General features: G+C 39.1%; 1 protein-coding gene across 1 annotated transcript; it reads right to left on the reverse strand.

Moving 5' to 3' along the window:
* Positions 1-2931: 2931 nt before the first annotated feature.
* Blzf1 (basic leucine zipper nuclear factor 1) lies at positions 2932-18219 on the reverse strand. The gene is made up of 7 exons (XM_028758990.1): positions 18026-18219; positions 17326-17399; positions 13232-13668; positions 11005-11204; positions 9650-9778; positions 6761-6980; positions 2932-4176 (listed from the first exon to the last, which is right to left on the reverse strand). The coding sequence occupies exons 2-7, from the start codon at positions 17354-17356 to the stop codon at positions 3991-3993; spliced, it is 1203 nt and encodes a 400-aa protein (XP_028614823.1). The 5' UTR covers positions 17357-17399; positions 18026-18219; the 3' UTR covers positions 2932-3990.
* Between the last annotated feature and the right edge of the window lie 41 nt (positions 18220-18260).

Genomic DNA, 18260 nt, shown 5'->3' on the forward strand with positions numbered 1-18260 from the left:
GGACTGACTGAAGTCTCTATCAAGGCTTTATCCAAAATTCTACTTATCAAAGTTGAATTTTAATGGTGGTGTCCTAAATAGCATAGAACAAGTATCACCTGTTAGTACCATGGAAAGATAATATGGCTTTTCTACACTTAATTCTATTTTGTGCATAAAAGTCCCTGATAGTTTTAGACTTGTTTTAAAATTATCACTGTAAATGTTTTATATAATACAATCCTATGATCTCATGTCTAAATATATTTATATAAATTTATAGTAATATACTACATATATAAATGTGAGTTCATTTACATAAACTCTAACATGTATTTTATAAGAATTGGAAAATGCAGAGAGAATAGTTTAGTCTTGTGTTAGTTTTGTTTTTGTGATATGGGGGTCTTTCTATGTAGCCTAGGTTGGCCTTGAATTTAAGAATCCTCCTGCCTCTGCCTCATGTGCCAGGACTGCAGGTGTGGACCACTATGCTCTGTGCCTGTCTTAACTTTTGTAGCACTCAAATGGTCTTATAGTTCATTACAATTGGTTTTGTCATCCAAGTGCATATTGTGTAATACTCAATTTAGGATTTTTATAAGCAAAACTGAATGCAGAATATGCATGTTATCCACATACTTGACTCATAAGTGAAGATACGTGTGAAAAAATTCAAAGTCCCACATATCCCCATCTGGAGTAAATGTTTTAACTTGAAATGGGGGAAATCTTAGCGTTGGGTTTGGGAGGAAGAGGAAGCAGGGCATTAGAATGGGACAGTGAAGCAATATTTTTAAATGCTAAAAATACCAATAAATATATGATAGTATAGCTGTAGGATAGCTGGGAAAGTATGATGAAAAAATAGTGGCTCCACACTTTCTCCTCTAATTTTGCTGAGGTGACTTCAGAACATAAAACTAACTCTTCTTCACCCACAATCCAGCCGCAGTTAGCTTATTCATACATTACACAGCCCCAACTCTCCTCGTGATTCCAAAATTCCTCCATCGCTCCCAGAACCAGCCACTTCCAATGCCTCTTGCTCTGACGCTTCCTCTGAGTAGATGCTATGGCTAGGGATTTGCCTCTTGTAGACATTTCAGAGAGTTGAACACATGATCTTTTATATGTGGCTTCTTCCACTTAACATAGTGCTTTGGAAGCTCAGCCACAGCATAGTATGGGTCAGTATTTAACCTCTTTTTATGGAAGACAATATGTTATACTTGGGTGGGGCTTTGTGCATACACTCCTCACCTGGGCCATTTTTGTCATTTGGGCATGCTGAGTAGAGCTGCTGTGAACATCGTATTTGTACAACTATTTAAGTATGCTTTCTCTTGAATATATGCCTGACAGGAATGCAGTGTACAGAATACTTACACAGTTTGTCAGTGTTCCCCTCAACACACACCATTTTACAGTTTCAGTCACGATTCCCATTTCTATGTAGTCACACAGCTACTTAACTGATTTGCATGTTCGTAATAACCAGATGTGTGACTGTTGGCCTCCTGTGAACCATCTTGGGAGAAAGAATTGTCTAAGTCAGTTAAATTTTATTGCACTTTTTGGTTACTTGTCCACTGAGAATTCCATACATAGTGTCTACACCTTCCTCCCGTCTAACCCTCTGATGCATCCTGAACTCCCTTCGCTATATGGACTCTTTTTATTTCTGATCAGAAAGACATACAGGCATCCAACACGAGTCACTTTATAATATTTCCCACTCATTATTGAAAAAATATGAATACTCTTTAGTTTTTAAACACTCCTTCCTGCCTTCTCCAGACCCTGGTACCAGTATTTGTCCATTTGTATCTAACCTAGTTCATGTGACATTTATGTAAATAGCATGCATCAAGTGTGCATTTTAGAGGTTGAATGTATTCCTTGTCATATAATTTTATTTACTTAACCATTGATTGATACTAAGATATTTAACTTTTAGCAACCATGAATGATACTGCTACAAAAACTGGTATACAAACATCTACGACGGTGCCTATGTTCTCTTGGCTATAGATGGGTCAGGCAAGATTTTTTTTTTTTTGAACTTGTGTGCTATCTTCAGTGATACCCATCTACTAGTTTCTTCAGGCTTGCCTACAGTTGCCATCTTGCTTTTTTGTTAATAAACACTGTATTTTGTTAATAGTCATCCTACCTAGATGAAAATGGTAATGACTGCACTTCATGCATTACTGATGCTGACAATCTTCTGGTAAGCTTATTTGCTATTTGTGTGTATATACAAATATATATGCAATATTTTAGGTAACTACTTAGTAACTTGCTCATTTTTCAAGTATGTATGGCACACATAGAGTGTATACACATGCCTGCCAAGAACAGAGGCTTATGTACTGGGTGTCTTCCTTTATCACCCTCCACCTTAATGTTTGAGACAGGATTTCCCATTTACCCTGGAGCTCATCAATTCAGCTGGAGACTGGTCAATGAACTCCACTCACCCGTTTCTGCTCCAAGTGTGCTGGCTGGGGTTACAGATAAGCACTGCTGCACCCAGTGTTTTCTATGAGTGCTTGGAGATCTGGGCTTGGGGTCTCATGTCATAGGCAGTATTCTATAGATGGAGGCATCCCTTCAGCCTCTGCCCAGTTATAACTGTGTAGGTTTTTTGGTTGTTGAATTGCAGTTCTTTGTATCTTCTGGCCATTTCTCAGATGTATAATTTATTCTTTTTTTCCCTCCCATTCTTAGAGCTACGTGTACCTCAGTGCATGAATATTTTAAATTTAGGTGAAATTCATTTTTTCATTTCTTGTGCTTTTGTTGTTATACAAAAGAAATCATAATCAAGTCAATGTCATGAAAATTTCCATTTCTAAGAAAGGAAAAGGTAGCAAACCAGCAAAAACAGTAACAGCCCCATGGAGACTGAAGCCAAATTATGTTATTCTGAAAGGAAAAGGGAATAACCACAAAGAAATAGAAACTTTATTGCCATTTAAAGCTATAAAGATGGCTCAGATGAGTCAGACAAAGGCAGTAGGTTTTGACACCAAAGTCCACTTTGATCTGACCAGATCTGCCTTTTGAAGATTTCTCTGCTAGGCACTGCTCCCACTAATTTGTAAAATTTGGTATAATTTTTTGATGAAGATTTTTGTGAATATTTAAAGGTAAATAAATGAGTATCTTATGATATATTATACAACAATATATTTAATAATATATATAAATTGATGGACTACATTTCCCCCCCAGAAGATCATTTTCCATCATTCTATTAGCAAACTAGTTCTCCTGTTGTTGGTACTTATGAATCTGTTTCCTTTGTCAAACTGTAACCGTGCAAAGACAGAACACCCTGCCAAAACCAAACAGCATGGAACACTTGTTGAAGTATTTGTTGTAGCTCTAAAATACTTTTTTATTTTCATAATATATTGTTTAGAAAGATTGACCCTTTACCTCAGTGTTTCTGAAGGCCTCTTGTATACCCACAATGTGACCATAAAGGGACTGCAAATCCCTTTTTCCTGTTCCCCAGCTACACCAGAAGACTTGCTCTATAAAGGGATGGACTTTGTTAGCCACACACTGGACTCTGCTGCTGTACAGTAAAGCAGCCTAGACAGTGGTAAAGGATGGACATGGCCACATCCCTTTACAACGCATGGCTGTAGTTTGCCTGGTTTTGTTTTATGCACCAAAATGAAACCCGTTCATAGTTTATATAAAATATATAACACAGAATAATAATATAGGGCCTAAAAGAAAGTTATAAAATCTTTTAGGTTTTTAGCATAAATACTATGTACTGGGAAGTATTTTGTACTTTAAATATATCTACAAAGCTTCACTTTTTTACCCTGAGATATTTGTTAAGAAAAATAATCTGGAATTCAGTAGATGAAATAGTTTTATGGGTATGTATTATATAAAGATGAATTGATTTTATTTCTAGCATCTTAATAATCCGGGCTCCCAAATAACGACTGTGGGGTACTAAGCATGCCTCCAGTAGACCACAGACTACAGAGCAATGAGCTCTCCCTGGCAGTGATTGCAGCAATTGAAAGTTATGTTTTCATATCTCGTATAGGGATGGAAACGTCCAATATTTTTCTTTGTAGTGAGTAATGTGGTTGGTGAAGATTCAGCAAATGGGCTGTCTGGAGAGCTTTCTGTACAGGCAACTGGATCCAAAATCCGCAGAACCTAAGACAAATGAGAGGTCACATCAGGTGGGCGCAGCATGTGCTGTGAAGGCCTTGGGTTTCACCAGTACATCACAACCTATAGTTTCATGGAGTTTTATGGAGCTAGCATAAAAAATAATATCTGAATGAATTTGAATTTACCCTTTCTTCCAAAATGCTATAAATTCAGCAATGATGCCTAGTTATAACAATTTAGTAATTATAAACTAATACTCTTTTACAGATATCTATACAAGGAAAAAAACAGAAAAATTAAGATTTATAAATTCTACATCATATGATATCAATTTTCAGTTTTAGCCAAAAAGCACTCCCTGCTTTTCATTCAATTCAATTGTTTATAAGGATTATAATGCCATTCTTCTGTGGAAATGCTGTTTTTATTTATGGTAAAATAAATGGCCCTTCATTTCTCCCTTTTTCAATTATAGATAATATTTTATGCTAACAACTATGTTCACAATACTTTGTTCTCTCACTTCTTCCTTGGTCCTGGCTTCTCCTGTTTCCTCTACTGAGACTCAAAGCAGGAGAGGAGGCCTTGGGTTGAACAACAGGACAACAAGAACCTTTTGGTTACCAGCTCTTATTTCTCAAGTTCAGATTCTGAAACTAATCATGTTAGCAGCGTCATGTTTTAAAGGTGGCAGGTACTGTGACTGCTCAGCTACTCTGACAGAAGCAGCAGGGAAGGGCAGGCTCTGGCTCCCTTTCCTACAGTCGCACTACTCAAAGGCACTCCCAGGCTTGCTCCCTGCCCTCAAACCCTCTGCAGACTGTTCCCTCTTCGAAGTTAACAGCATATCCAAGACGCCCTGGCTCCTGTTTAAAGCATCTTGGCCTCATGTAAGAGCTACTGCACTACTTTAGGACTTCCCTTTGCTAACTATACGTTTAAAATTCAGCATTCAGAGATGACAAGCAAAGACAGAAAGTAATGTTTCTTGTAAACTATGATGGGAAAAGAATGGTTTCCAAGTACGGCATATGCTATGATATTATGGATGTTTAAAGTAAAAAATAAAATGCTAAGGGAATTCAGTGGGAGACTGAGATATGGCAGAAAGCCTTCTAGATTTTAGCCTGAAGATGACGGGGAAGGGTTTTAAGTCTTGCGGAGCTCCTGTAACCCAGCATGGAGGATGGAAAGAGGTGGCATGAAAGCAGATGGATGAGGACCAGAGACTACGTTACTGCATTTGTCTCCGACAGGACAGCTCCTGAAGTAACTAGGCTGGAAGGTCGTGGAGCCTGCATGGAGAAGAGGTTGTCAGTCTTGTTCCGTGAGGGAATGTGATGAGTAAGGCAGCAGAAGAACAAGTAGATCTAGACCAGGCCTGAAGCACACCCAGTACTGCACAATGAAGCAGAGAGCAGAGACGACGAGAAGGTGGAGGTTAGTTACAGAAACCGAGGCAGAGAAGTGTCTGTTGAAGAGGGAAAAGCCAACTACACTCAAAGATACTGCCAACAACTGATACACCATGATGTAACTTCCCAACAAGGAAATAGTAGGAAAGAACAAACAGGCTCTGAGGAGTTTACTTTTTAGGTACCAATCCTTTTAGTAAGTAGCTGAGTACCTACTATGTGCAACATTATACTAGCTCATGAGGAAACATAGTAAGACATATTCTCCAGCCTTTAAGTAATTTTAGAGGGAGAATTACAAAATAACAAGATACTATAAGAGCTAAGTAAGAGACACTTTTTCCTGGGAGAGAAATGTATATGAATTAGGAATCAAAGTCATACGCTGAACAGGAAGTAGTAATCTAAGAAGTACCAGAAGAAGAGAAATAGTTAAACTGACATAAACTTTGGATTCTGGGTAGCTGGGAGAAGAATATGGGGACAGGTACTTAGGAATGAAAACTAGCAAAGACAGAGAAAAAGAGAAGCCAGGAAAGCACGCTAATGAGACAGGGAAAAAGATGTATAGCTCAAAGGAATTAAAATAATGATATGACCAATGGGGAAACAGAAAAGTAATCATGAACAGAGCGAGCTAAAACGAGCCTGTGATCACAGGTCCCACAGAGTACTAGTGAACATTTAATAGCAGAAGGGTTCTAGTTCATAACAGGCTGATGGACTATGGGAGCTGGGTTCTGAGGCTTTAATGGAGGTAAACTTGCTATGTGACAGGTTACCTACGCAGTCCTTGAGTTCAACGAGGACGATAAGTACTTGGTTTATTTATTCTGTAGTACTCAGTGTCTCTACCATCTGTATGTGGAAATTAAATAATCTTAGATCACTTCTGATGTGATCTATAATTTACTAAGATAAAATTTCTACAGAATACTTTTATAAGAAAATGAATAAAAAATGATCTGATAGCTAACTTCTTTTAAAACTATTATATTTTCCTCCTTAGAATAGAGTAGTGACATTTGGAAATTTAAGAGTCAGAGGAGGAATTTTCTCTAAGACCACGAGCTTATTAACACAGAAAACAAGTTTAAGATCTACATTTCAAAACTCTGAATGCCAAGCATAACACAGTTTTCAGTAAGGGGTGAATACAATCTCGCAGCTCCAAGAACACGTGCCACAGTGCACGGAAGAGAAAATGTTACCTTTTCAGCCATTTTCTCAGCTGGGGTACTGCAGAACTCTACTGTTGCTGGAATCTTCTTTTGATGGCTAATGCCAACATTCCCCAACAGATGAGCATGTATTGCTTCTGCCAGCCCATGGTTTGTGAGTGCTAGGTCTGTCGTGCTGTGGGGCTGTGTGGAAGGGGAGTATGCCTGCTCTCTCCCCCACTGTAAGGAGATCAAGAGTTCTTCCAAAACCCTGCACAGAACACACATGAACAATGAACACTGATAAAAAGACAAAATATAAGAACCAGCAAGAGAAAATAAGTGAGCAACATATTTCAGAAGTCATTTAACATCTTTGCTCATATTTCAAGGTTCAGGACATCTGGTCACATAGGTTATAGGACAGAAGACACTTGTTAATATACTACATTGTTACCTGAAAGCCATGAATGAAGTAGTATAGTTCAGTGTAATCATATATTGGTATAGAAATTACAGATATTAGTGTATTTCAGAGTTTTAGCACTTGTGGATGTCTGAATGTTAAGTCCATCTCCCATATCTGTAGTTAACTCTGCTTGGTCATTATTGTAAATGATTTTCTGTATTGTTGGATTTGATTTGCTAACATTCTATTAAGGATTTTTCTGTCTATGTTCACTAAAGACAGAAAGTCTACAGGTTTTTGCTTATGTCTCTAGTTTGTTATAATGCTTGCCCCAAAAATGATTTGAAAATTGTTTCCTTTCCTTCTATGCTCTAGAAGAATTTGTGCGCAATTGTGTTTTGTTCTTCCTTAGATGTTTATTAGCATTTGGTGGATCCATCTGGGCTAGAATTTCCTTCACATGTTGGTTTTTAACTACAAGTTCAATTGCTTTATTTTAAAATTATTTGTGTGTGTGTGTGTGTGTGTGTGCGCGTGTGTGCATGAGTGTAGGTGCCCACAGAGGCCAGAAGAGGGTATCAGATCTCCTGGAGCTCAAGTTGCAAGTGGTGATACAATGTCTCACGTGGTGCTGACCTCAGATGCTCTGCAAGTGTAGTACACACTCTTAATTGCTGCACCATCTCTCCAGCCCACCTATGCCTGCCCTTAAGTAAACTCAGTAACGTCTTTATGGAGCTTATGTAAATCACTGACTTGATTGGCTAGACGTATCAATAACATTCCCTTACTGTCTTTGCTATGTCTACCCAATGTATTGTGTGCAGGCTTTCATTCCTAATACTTAACATATTCCATCTTTCTTTAGTTTACTGGCTAGGCATTTTTTCCCCTTATTTATCTATTCTTCTCTTATATAATACAAACCAACCACAGCCTCCCTTCCCTCCTCTCTACCTAGTTCCCCCACCACCACTTCTCCTCTCCCCCAGATTCACTATTCTTCTGTTTCCCTTCAGAAAACACCAGGCCTCCCAGTGGTGTCATCAACCAGACACAGTAATAACAAGATGCAGTAAGACTAGGCACAACTCCTTATATCAAGGCTGAATGAGGCAAGTCAGTAGGAGAGGGGTCCAAGAATAGGCAAAAGAGGCAGAGACACCTCCACACCCATTGTTAGGAGTTCAACAAAAACCCCAAGCTAAACAACCACAGCATGTATGCAGAGGACTTAGCACAGACCCACGCAGGCTTTGTAACTGCCACTTCATGCTAGACATTTCTTCATTTTATCTTTTTAAAAAAGTATCATCAAAAAATTGTTTTAGCTATCATCATTAGTATTCCTTCTCACTTCTGTTTAGTTTGGGTTGAATTTGTATTTATTTATTTATTTATTATTTTTTCTTGAAGTAGTGACTTAAATTACTAATGAGACTTTTCTCATTTCCCCAAATAAACTTCCCTTTATTCATATCTCCATAAAGATATGATCTTACTGCATTGCCCAGACTGGCCTGGAATTCAGGTACTTCAGCCTCAGCTCCCAAGTCCTGAATTATAGGTATGCACTATCATGGCCACCCTCAAACAAGCATTTCTCTTGAAGCACTGCCTTAATTGTTTCTAAAAATGCTTGTACTTTGATATATTATGCTTTATTCTTCTAATTTCTCATATAATTGAATGCTAATTATTCAGCTACGTAAAAATACAAAGTCTTTTTAAGGAATACTGCCCATTTGTTTATTTATTATTATTATTTTCTTTAAAGATTTAAGCTTGTTAGTACTGGAATGTAAAGATATGTAGACATGTTCTAATACTACAAAGACTTCCAAAAGCTCTCCCATGGGAAAAACAAATGTGTCACTTGGTGTTGCAGTCTGAATAGGTACAGCCTCCACAGACTCATGTGTTTGCATGTTTGGTCCATAGACAGTGGCACTATTAGGAGGTTGTTGGAGGCCTTGATGGAGGAAGTGTGTCACTGTGGAGGTGAGCTTTGTCTTAGAAGCTCAAGCTATGCCCACCCAGTGTGGCACATAGTCTCCTGCTGCCTGAGGATCAAGATGTAGTACTCTCAGCTCCTTCTCCAAGTCTGCCTGTATGTTGCCATGATTCTTGCATGACAATAATGGACGAAACCACTGAAACTGTAAGCCAGCCTCAATTCAATGTTTCCTTTATAAGAGTTGCCATGGTCATGACTAAGACACTTGGCTTCTAGCAAAACTACACAAACCACCATAACCACACTCAGGAACTGCTTTTAAATGCAGAACACCCTTACTTACAGATGTAATTATTATTTTCCCTATTAGCAATGTAAGATGTAGCACCATCCTTTCTGTGTTTAGGGTTACTTCCTCTCAGGGCATCTATTTTAAAGTGAGACTTACATTATACAGTAGTCAGCATGTTAACAAATGTGGCCACACTCAAACACTCACTCAAACAAAGCCTTTCATAATAGCAAACACCACAGGAGACAAAAGAGGAGTTTGGAATGAGAATAAGTGCCTTACTTCTGGGTAGACATCATTTCCTGACGAAACTGTTCTCGTTCACTCAGGAGATCTTGTATAGCGCTCTGGGCATCTCGGTTCTGACGCTGTAAAACTACCCTGAAGTTTGTTAATTCATCGGCCATTACCCTGAAAAAGATGAAAACTCACATCCAGTTCTCCCATGGTAACACAGCACATAGAACTTTGCTTTTTTGTGATTGTTAGTTTCAAAAGCTGACAACAAGATGCTACCCACTCGGACTGCTTTACAATTCCAGCATTTTAAATGAGCACATTTTAACATTCAGAGCTTCTGAAGCAGGAGCAGTTGAAATATTTGGAAATGACAGAACAGTACTTAACTTTTTATATAGTGACTTGAAGTTACACCAATGCTACTCTAAATGTGTCAGTTTACAATTACTAAGTAGCCACTTCTAACTATAAGAAATAGAAAGGGAAAGAAAAATAAATGATTTTCTTACTACTCAATTATATTTTCCTGTCAGCAAAATACTGAAAAGTTTCTATAAAACAAACTAGTCTTTCCCCCCTAAAATGAGCTCATTTTCCTTTTATATAGACAAATTTCTTATTTTTTCAAAAAATAAATTTAGCATATTTCAACATGAATGTGTGAAAAATAAATATATGGAAAGTGTTTATTAGAAGCAAACATTTATCACAAAACTTTCTACACCCTGCTTTTTGTTTTCTCCAGAAGATACTTTTTGAGTATCTGATGAGGCAAATTTTAAGGCCTGTGAAAAGCTGAGTGGAGAGAGGATGAACAGATGAGGAGCCAAGATACACAGCAGAGCTTCCCAGGACTGGCGTGCTCTGAGGCCTGGACTCCATAGCCTTGCGGCTTTTTACATACGTTAACGTTTGCCTCACCAGATAGGCCATAAGATGACACAGTTTTCTCTCCTATGTGAGGAGAAGGAGCTTAAGAAGCTCTTTACATGGATAAAGGAGCTAAAAGAACAGACACACTGGGAGGAGAAGACTGTCCTAGGAAGTAGGAGGGAGAGGGGGAGGAGGAGGGAGAGGGTACAGGAGGGGCAAGAGGAGAAAGGGGAGGGGGAGGGTCTACTTTTGCTTTTTCTGACCACAATATTTCTATATTTAATTTTACAGCTGTGTTTTATTTTCTGTAGTAACAGTGATTCAAGAATAAAGGGGGACCTTGTATCACCGCTCTAGGAGATGGTATGGCCCTCCAGAGGGGGAGTGCTACACATTAAATAATGTATGAAGCTCTCTGATAATCTTAAGTCAGAAATTTTCACTATTACTTTGTGTTATGTATCAAAATGGTGACAGACAGAAAACTAATGGGGAAGGAGATACTATTTCTAACAGAAGAATACCTGCTTGCAAGGAATTTACTTCTCCAAACATCACACTGTATTGACATCCGTTCGAGCTGTTCGGAAAGCTGGGCTGTGTTCCGACCTAGTGCTTCATTTTCTAAGATGAGCTGGTTCTTCTCCCGGGCTAGACGTTCAAAGTGATACTGCGGGTCATCCCCAACAGAAGCCACGAGCAACTTTTTTAACTCACGATTTATCTAGGATGAAGGAGACAGCCAAGCTTAAGAAATGTCACAGATTTGAATGTAGCCAAATTTATGACAGACAATCTATTTCTGTGTCCTTTAGATCCTATTCCAATGTGTTAGTTTTCGTCTTATATTTTATTCTTATTCCTTAAAGGCTTGTTTGTTTTCTAATGAGAAGACAGAAAAGGGGTGGATAGTGATGCAAAAGGGAGGAGAGGACGAAATGAGAGGAGTACAGGGAGGGGAAGCTGTAATCAGGATATATTATGCAAAACAGAAATCTATTTTCAATAAAAAGAATAAATTAAGAAAAGAAAAATACCATAACTAAGACAAGATGAACTTATATGGGCAGTTATGTACTTATAGATGGACAATAATTTTAGGTGTTACCATTTTTACTGTCTTTCTGAATTTTTGTTTTAATCTTTTAAAAATGGTGTGTGTGTGTGTGTGTACCCACACATGTGGAGGCTAAAGAGGACATCAGTGTCCCTATATCTGACTTCCTTGAGACAGGGTCCGTCAATGAAACGTAGGTAGGCTGGAGGCTAGCAAGCACCAGAAATCCTGTCCTGGCCTCCACCCCAACAGTCTAGAACTGACAGGAGAGGTGTGTCTGGCTATGACAGGCTTTTTAGATGGGTGTTGGAGATTTGAACTCAAGTGTCTACGCTTGACAGTCAGCATTCTTACCCACTAAGCCATTTCCCTAGTCTCTTCTTTCTGAATCCTCTAAAATGTTTACAAATAAATATATACTATTTTGTACTTAGAAATTAATTAAGTATATTAAAATATATTAAATTCATGAAGTTTCTCTTGGATAAGTACCACTAGTCATTATGTTACAAACACAATCTTCTTCCAAAAAGATGTAGTTTTGGGCTATATAGATGGCTCAGTGGGTAGAGCTCACTATGAAGGCCTGACAACCTGATCTGAGTGTAACTCTTGAACCCAAGTGGGTTCCATGTAAGTTTTTCTTGTGAAGCAGAATGACTCCCCTCTGTTAGGAAAAGTACAGACTCAGGACCCCAAGACCAAGTTCTCAGCACAAAAATTTATTTGCCCCAGCAGGACAAAGGACAGGAAATAAGAGACAAAGACAGGAGATAGGGGACAAGAAAGGAGAAGGGATCAAGGGAGAGGGAGGTGAGTATCTGTCCTGGAGGGAGACAAAGGACTGTCTCCGGGTAGAGAGGAGACATATGTGGCACATAAGAAAATGGTGGTTTATAAGGTACATGGGCAAACCTCATGTTAGCATGAGACATTTCATTTTGATTGGGCATATTAATTAGGTAAGCCAAAGGGGGCATTGATAGCTGGACCTTGGTAGTCAGACTCAGGAGGAGGACATGTACAAATAAGAAAACGGACTTTGGTGGCTAGCTTTAGAAATGTAATCTAACAATTTTTAGCAAAGCAGAGGCAATGCATGAGAAGGGCAAGGCCTGCCAGAGCCATGCTCACCATGTGCAAGCTGGCCAGAGTCCCCTCACCTTCCACATACAGCACACACTAACAACAACAACAACAACAACAACAACACAAAGATGTAAAGGTTAAACAGAAATAAGGGAGAGTTAAAGCAATTTTATTAAGCTGCAAAGATTGAAGTAACACAACTGAACACTATAGAGTCTTATTAATTTCTAATGAAGACTCAGTAACTTATTTTATCTCCCACCCCCAAGTATCAGGAATGAACTCTTAAAACAAGGACTGCTAATTTGTCGATGGCAAAGACTGCCTTGGTCCTTTTACAGATGTAACCTACTGTTGTAGCACAGAGGCAGTCTTGTCTAAAGCTCTCGGACCTCTACCTCCATCATGCTTACAGTATACTTTCCCATAATAAACTCTTCCTAGAGGCCCTATGGCAGAAGGAGAAATTAAAAGAGGAAGTATTTAGAGAAATAACAACCTATGACAAATGACATTTCTGAAAAAATGTGGTTTGCTAGCATGGGATTAAAAGGGCCAGAGGTAAAGATCAGACAGAACTCACTGAAGCTACAGGCTGTGCTTACCTCTGTCTGTACTCTGAGCTGATTTGAAAGGCCTTCTTTGTCCTGAAGTAGCCTCCTTTCAGAATTCTTGAGCTTTTCCAAAACCTTTTTTACTTCTGAGAGTTCCTTCCTCGGATCTGTGACCACCTCTGCCTGATTGTGGAGCTCTTCTCTGTGATGTCCTAGGGACTTAACCTTTGTGTTCTTGGTGGGGATGTCATGAGTGATAGCAGCTTTGGGAACAAATATTCTGACAGCTTCAACTTCCACTGTTCTTTCATTAAGAATCTTCCCCAGCTGAAGAACACCCGGGCTATCTGAGGGGACTTTCTTACGTGAACTCGGAATGACATGTTGATTTATGGGTTGGACTCCATGGGTGACTTCAACAGACTTAGGGGGCTCCTCTGTTTCCATTCCATCTCCCGCTCCTCGGATTGGGGTCGAAGTAAGGATGCCTAACAAAGATGTTAAATGGAGGACAATTGCCAAAAGAAATGATAAAAAGCCACCAGGACTACGTGTCATGTACCAGTTTCCTCTCAGACTGAAATACTCCCTCCTGCAGGGAAGCTCCTTAAACCAGAAGTAAACAACTCAAAACAGCTCCAGGAAGTCCCAGAAAATGACAAGATTCACTAGGCCCCTCCATTCCTATAGTAAACAATAAAGGCCTACAGTCACTCTCAGGAGGCTAGCTGCAAAGATCTCTGAGGAGATCAGACCAGCCTCGAAAAAACAGAAACCAGCCAGGCTGCCTGGAAGAGGCTTATAACAACTATGGCACCTGGTAAAACATTGTCCAAAGAAAGTTTACTTAATATCATAAAATATAATTCTGACTTTCTCTTATGATAGTGTTAAAATGATGTCACTGGAATATAAGACATTTTCATTTGATAAGATTAAAAATAAAGAAGTGTGTGTGTGTGTGTGTGTGTGTGTGTGTGTGTGTGTGTAGACAGAGCCTTATTATGTAACTGAACTTGGCCACAAAGCTGACATGCAGTCCCGACACCCTCAGTCTGGATGCTTCCTGCCCCTGCCTTTTCACATAGCACTATGTTTGACTAGTTTTCATATTCTTAATAGGCTTGTCTAATTTTATCTAATCTGTTGTTTGTTGTCTATTTCTGGTATTTAAGAGTGTAGAACTATGTGTTAACTATAAGTTAACAAAAACAAAAATAGTCACCACTAAAGTAACTCTGTTCCAGCCCACTGAGATTGGCCAATAAGAAGCAGGTAGGATACTTGGTTATGGTTCAAGTCAAAATGGATTCCTAGGCAAGTCATAACATAGTTGACCTAGGAGTTTAAATAATGCTCTTTATAAGAGAAAATTAAATAAAGGAACTCCAAATAATAGAAATTTGAGGACAAATCGCAAAGTCTTTTGGAAGGCAAAGAAACAATGTATTTGACAGATATTTCTTTTCAAACAAAATAAAATTCCAGTCAAGAAGTGGAACCAACTTTCAATTCCAATTTACTCTTAACTTTATTTAAACTGGTCTACTTACTAAGAACTCATGGCTACCAGAAATAACTCACCAGCTCTTGCTAACATGCGGGTAAGCAGGCAGAGCTGAGGCTTTGCATTTTCTTACCTTTCATAATTCCCTTTTTCCCTGTGACACACACAGAAACCTTTATTACATATGTACTAGGCAATTCAGAGCACAGTCATGAATAATTACATCTTTCAAGTGAGAAGACAAAAACCTCTGGCGTCAGCTCTGAAATTATGAATGATGCTGAGCAAAGCAAACCACCAATCCTGGCTCTCCATTCCTTGAGGGAACCACTCGCATCCCTGATCACTCCTTTCTTTTCACCTGTGATCATGCATTGATCAGTTAAAACAAATGGAAGGTTTGTGGCTTTTCCATCCTGGCTTTCCCTTGACTGATGAAAGGTGAAGAACCAGCAAGGTCACTAGTCTACTTTCTACACAGGCGCTGGTGAACAACTTTGGTAAAGGGCTGGAGGGAAAGATTGTAGGTTTTGGAATGATTAAGTCAAACTGAAGAAAGTTTCTAGGTACTTACATGAGAAAACAAAACCATTTTTTTTTCTTGTAATGGCAAAAACATTTTTTGTTAAGTAGGTAATAAGAAAAACAGAATCTATTTTATTCAGGATAACACCTGATTTACATGGATTTAGACACTGTTTATAATCCTCAAACTGACTGCAAACTTTTTCAAGTGGTCTGAGGGTGACAATTTACCAATTTTTGTTTTAGATTCTGGAAGAAAAAGAGCATGATTAGAGGCTATCACTGAACAAATATTTTTCTTACTAATGACAGTGTAAATGTATGAGCAGAAGGACTTTTAAGTCACATGACTGGGCACAGGCAGAACATCAAACTCATGAGCCAAAATAATACTAAGTTTCCATAGGCAGGTGTGGTACAATCCTAGCCCCATCATGGGCTTCACCATCCTTCTATCCCTGGGGCTGGGAGAATACTCTAAGTGCTATAGCATTTCAGAAGAATCTGAGTCTCTTCCAGGCTGGACTACTGGAAGCTCCTTCAGTTACAGATACTTTTACAAGCTCATCTTACCAGCTAAGGAAATGTGCACGGCATAAAGAAGAAAAGTAAATGTTTAATTAATGAGTTTATTACTCTATGAACACATACCTAGACTTCATTTAAACATTTAGGGAAAAACTTCCAAAACAACTCAGCTTTCCCTTCTACATTAGAACATTAATTCATAGCTCCTTTACACTACAGTCGGACAGACTCCCTGAACATATGCAAATTAAACAATAAACTGGCAAACTGAGGATGTCTCTCAGTAAATTTTAAGACAGTATTCTTTTGGCGTACATCGGGCAGCAGCTGGGAATGAAGCTAGGTCTGAGCACAGCAAGCAAGCAGTCTAGCACAAAGCTTTATCACAGCCCTTGTTTTACAGTTTTGAGACAGGATCACCCTAGTTGCCCATGCTAGCCTTGAACTGACTCTGCAGCCCAAACAGGGTAAGAACTTGTGATCCTCCTGTCTTAGCCTCTCAAAGAGCTGGAATTACAAGCCTGTGTCACAAGGTCCAGCTTTAGTATTCTTTCAGTGTCACCATTATCACCTAGTAAAGTTTAGCTATTACATTAGAAGAATATGCTATAGACAATCATATTAACTTTTATGAAGGTGATACCCAGACCTTTCCTCTAGTCCAAAGGTTCTCAACCTTCCAAATGCTGAGACCCTTTTATACAGGTCCCCATGTTGTGGTGATCCCAACACCACATTTTGTTGCTACTTCATAACTATAATTTTGCTACTGTTACATAAATGTGTAATGCAAATATCTGATATGTGGGGTCATGACCCACATACTGAGAACCTCTGCTCTATAGGCTCTGGATAAACAAGTGCTTGGTCGAATGTCTGTGCACACTTGTGCATGATGCATAGCCTCTGGTGTTTCACAGTATATACTGGTTTCCTGACAGTACTAAGAAATGCGTGTATAACCAATTCAACCCAGCATTTTCATTTCATTTGCTCATAGAATCATTTTCACCCATCCTTATTATTTAAATGTCCCAGGCCTTACTTACTATCTGTTTCTAAACTGTCATGCTATATTTTTAATGTAGAAGTCTACAACTTTAACTTTTTAATGAAATTGCTTATGTAAGGTTTGAGATGAGCCCTAGCAGTAATGGTCTGCCCCTCCTGTGGTGGCAGTGCTCTCATATGCTTGAGAGGGAGTTCTGTTGCTATACTAAAAACCACATTGCTCTCCAGAGGCAGTTAAGGGATGCAGACAAGTGACAACATCAAATACAAGTATTCTTTTTCTTGATCCATGTAGCACAAACATCTTTTTTCACTAATGACAGTTACATTTTACAGTAAAAATAAAATGAACAGTTGTATTACCTGCCTTACTAGATAATCAAGGCGGATCTCTTTGAGTTCAAGGCCAGTGAGTTCTAGGGCGGCCAGGGCTATATAGAAAAACCCTGTTTTGAATCCCACTCTCCCACTCCAAAATAAACCCAAAAAACAACCTCCCCAAAACAAAAAAAGCAACCAAACAAACAAACAAACAAAAAAACAAACCAATTATTATCAAAACAGAAACACTCACCTTTGTTTTCAAAACTTTTAAGGGTAGTCATTTTTTCTGTAATGAAAATTCAATCCAAGACTTTCACCGAAGACCTAGAAATGTATACAGATGAAAGAATCAAAGCAATGACAATATATTCAGTGAATGCTTCTACTTTAAAAGGTATGTTTTAATCGTTTCTGTCTTTAGTACCCACGTTCTTTATTATTTCCTTTTGACAGGAGGTAATGTATACCTGTTAAATACTGGCAAACCAGGCATAGGTTTAAGTGCTCTCTGGAGTCTAGACTGTAGAATAGGTGACCACACATCCTAAAAGCTGATTGTTCTCAGATATATGCGATTCAGTACACAGTCTACCTTCCTGAACATCACAAATCCTTGCCCTGGGAATGTATCCTGAAACTGTATCCAATGGCGAACTGAGATGTGAAAGTCAGAAACTTAGCTGGGACCTTGCGTTGCCGAATAGCGAGTGTCCTGGTCTAAGAAACACCGGGTGAAGGTGTGGGGAGGCATGGGTGCCGAGTTTAAGAGGCGAGGGGGTGGAAACATTAAGACTGTCAGCCTCGTTCCCGAGGAGAGGAGCCCAAGTTTGTCCCTGTCAGAAGCCTCTTCCCAGAACAACCTTTAAATCCAAAACCAATGGTCGCCGACGTCCGACCCAGACTACCCTCTTCCCACCGCGTCTGGCACACGGGTCGGCTCCAGGATTTACCTCTGATATCCTTATTTCAGTGTTCACCGCTCAGGCTCTTCACTCACTCAGCAGCCGCCTAACTTGTAAACTCCTGTGGCATTCGGAAGCCAACCCGCCAAGCCTTTGACAACTAGCTACTCGCTCACTCTAATCACTTCCTATTAGTCAGGGTTTCACTTCCGGAATGCTCTTCTGAAGGACAAGGCCCAACCAACACTTCGTGCTGTGTGTACCATGAAGAAATACAGGGTCT

Source organism: Grammomys surdaster, unplaced genomic scaffold (assembly GCF_004785775.1).
Source record: "Grammomys surdaster isolate TR1022 unplaced genomic scaffold, NIH_TR_1.0 130, whole genome shotgun sequence".
In the NCBI taxonomy this organism is placed as follows: Eukaryota; Metazoa; Chordata; class Mammalia; order Rodentia; family Muridae; genus Grammomys; species Grammomys surdaster.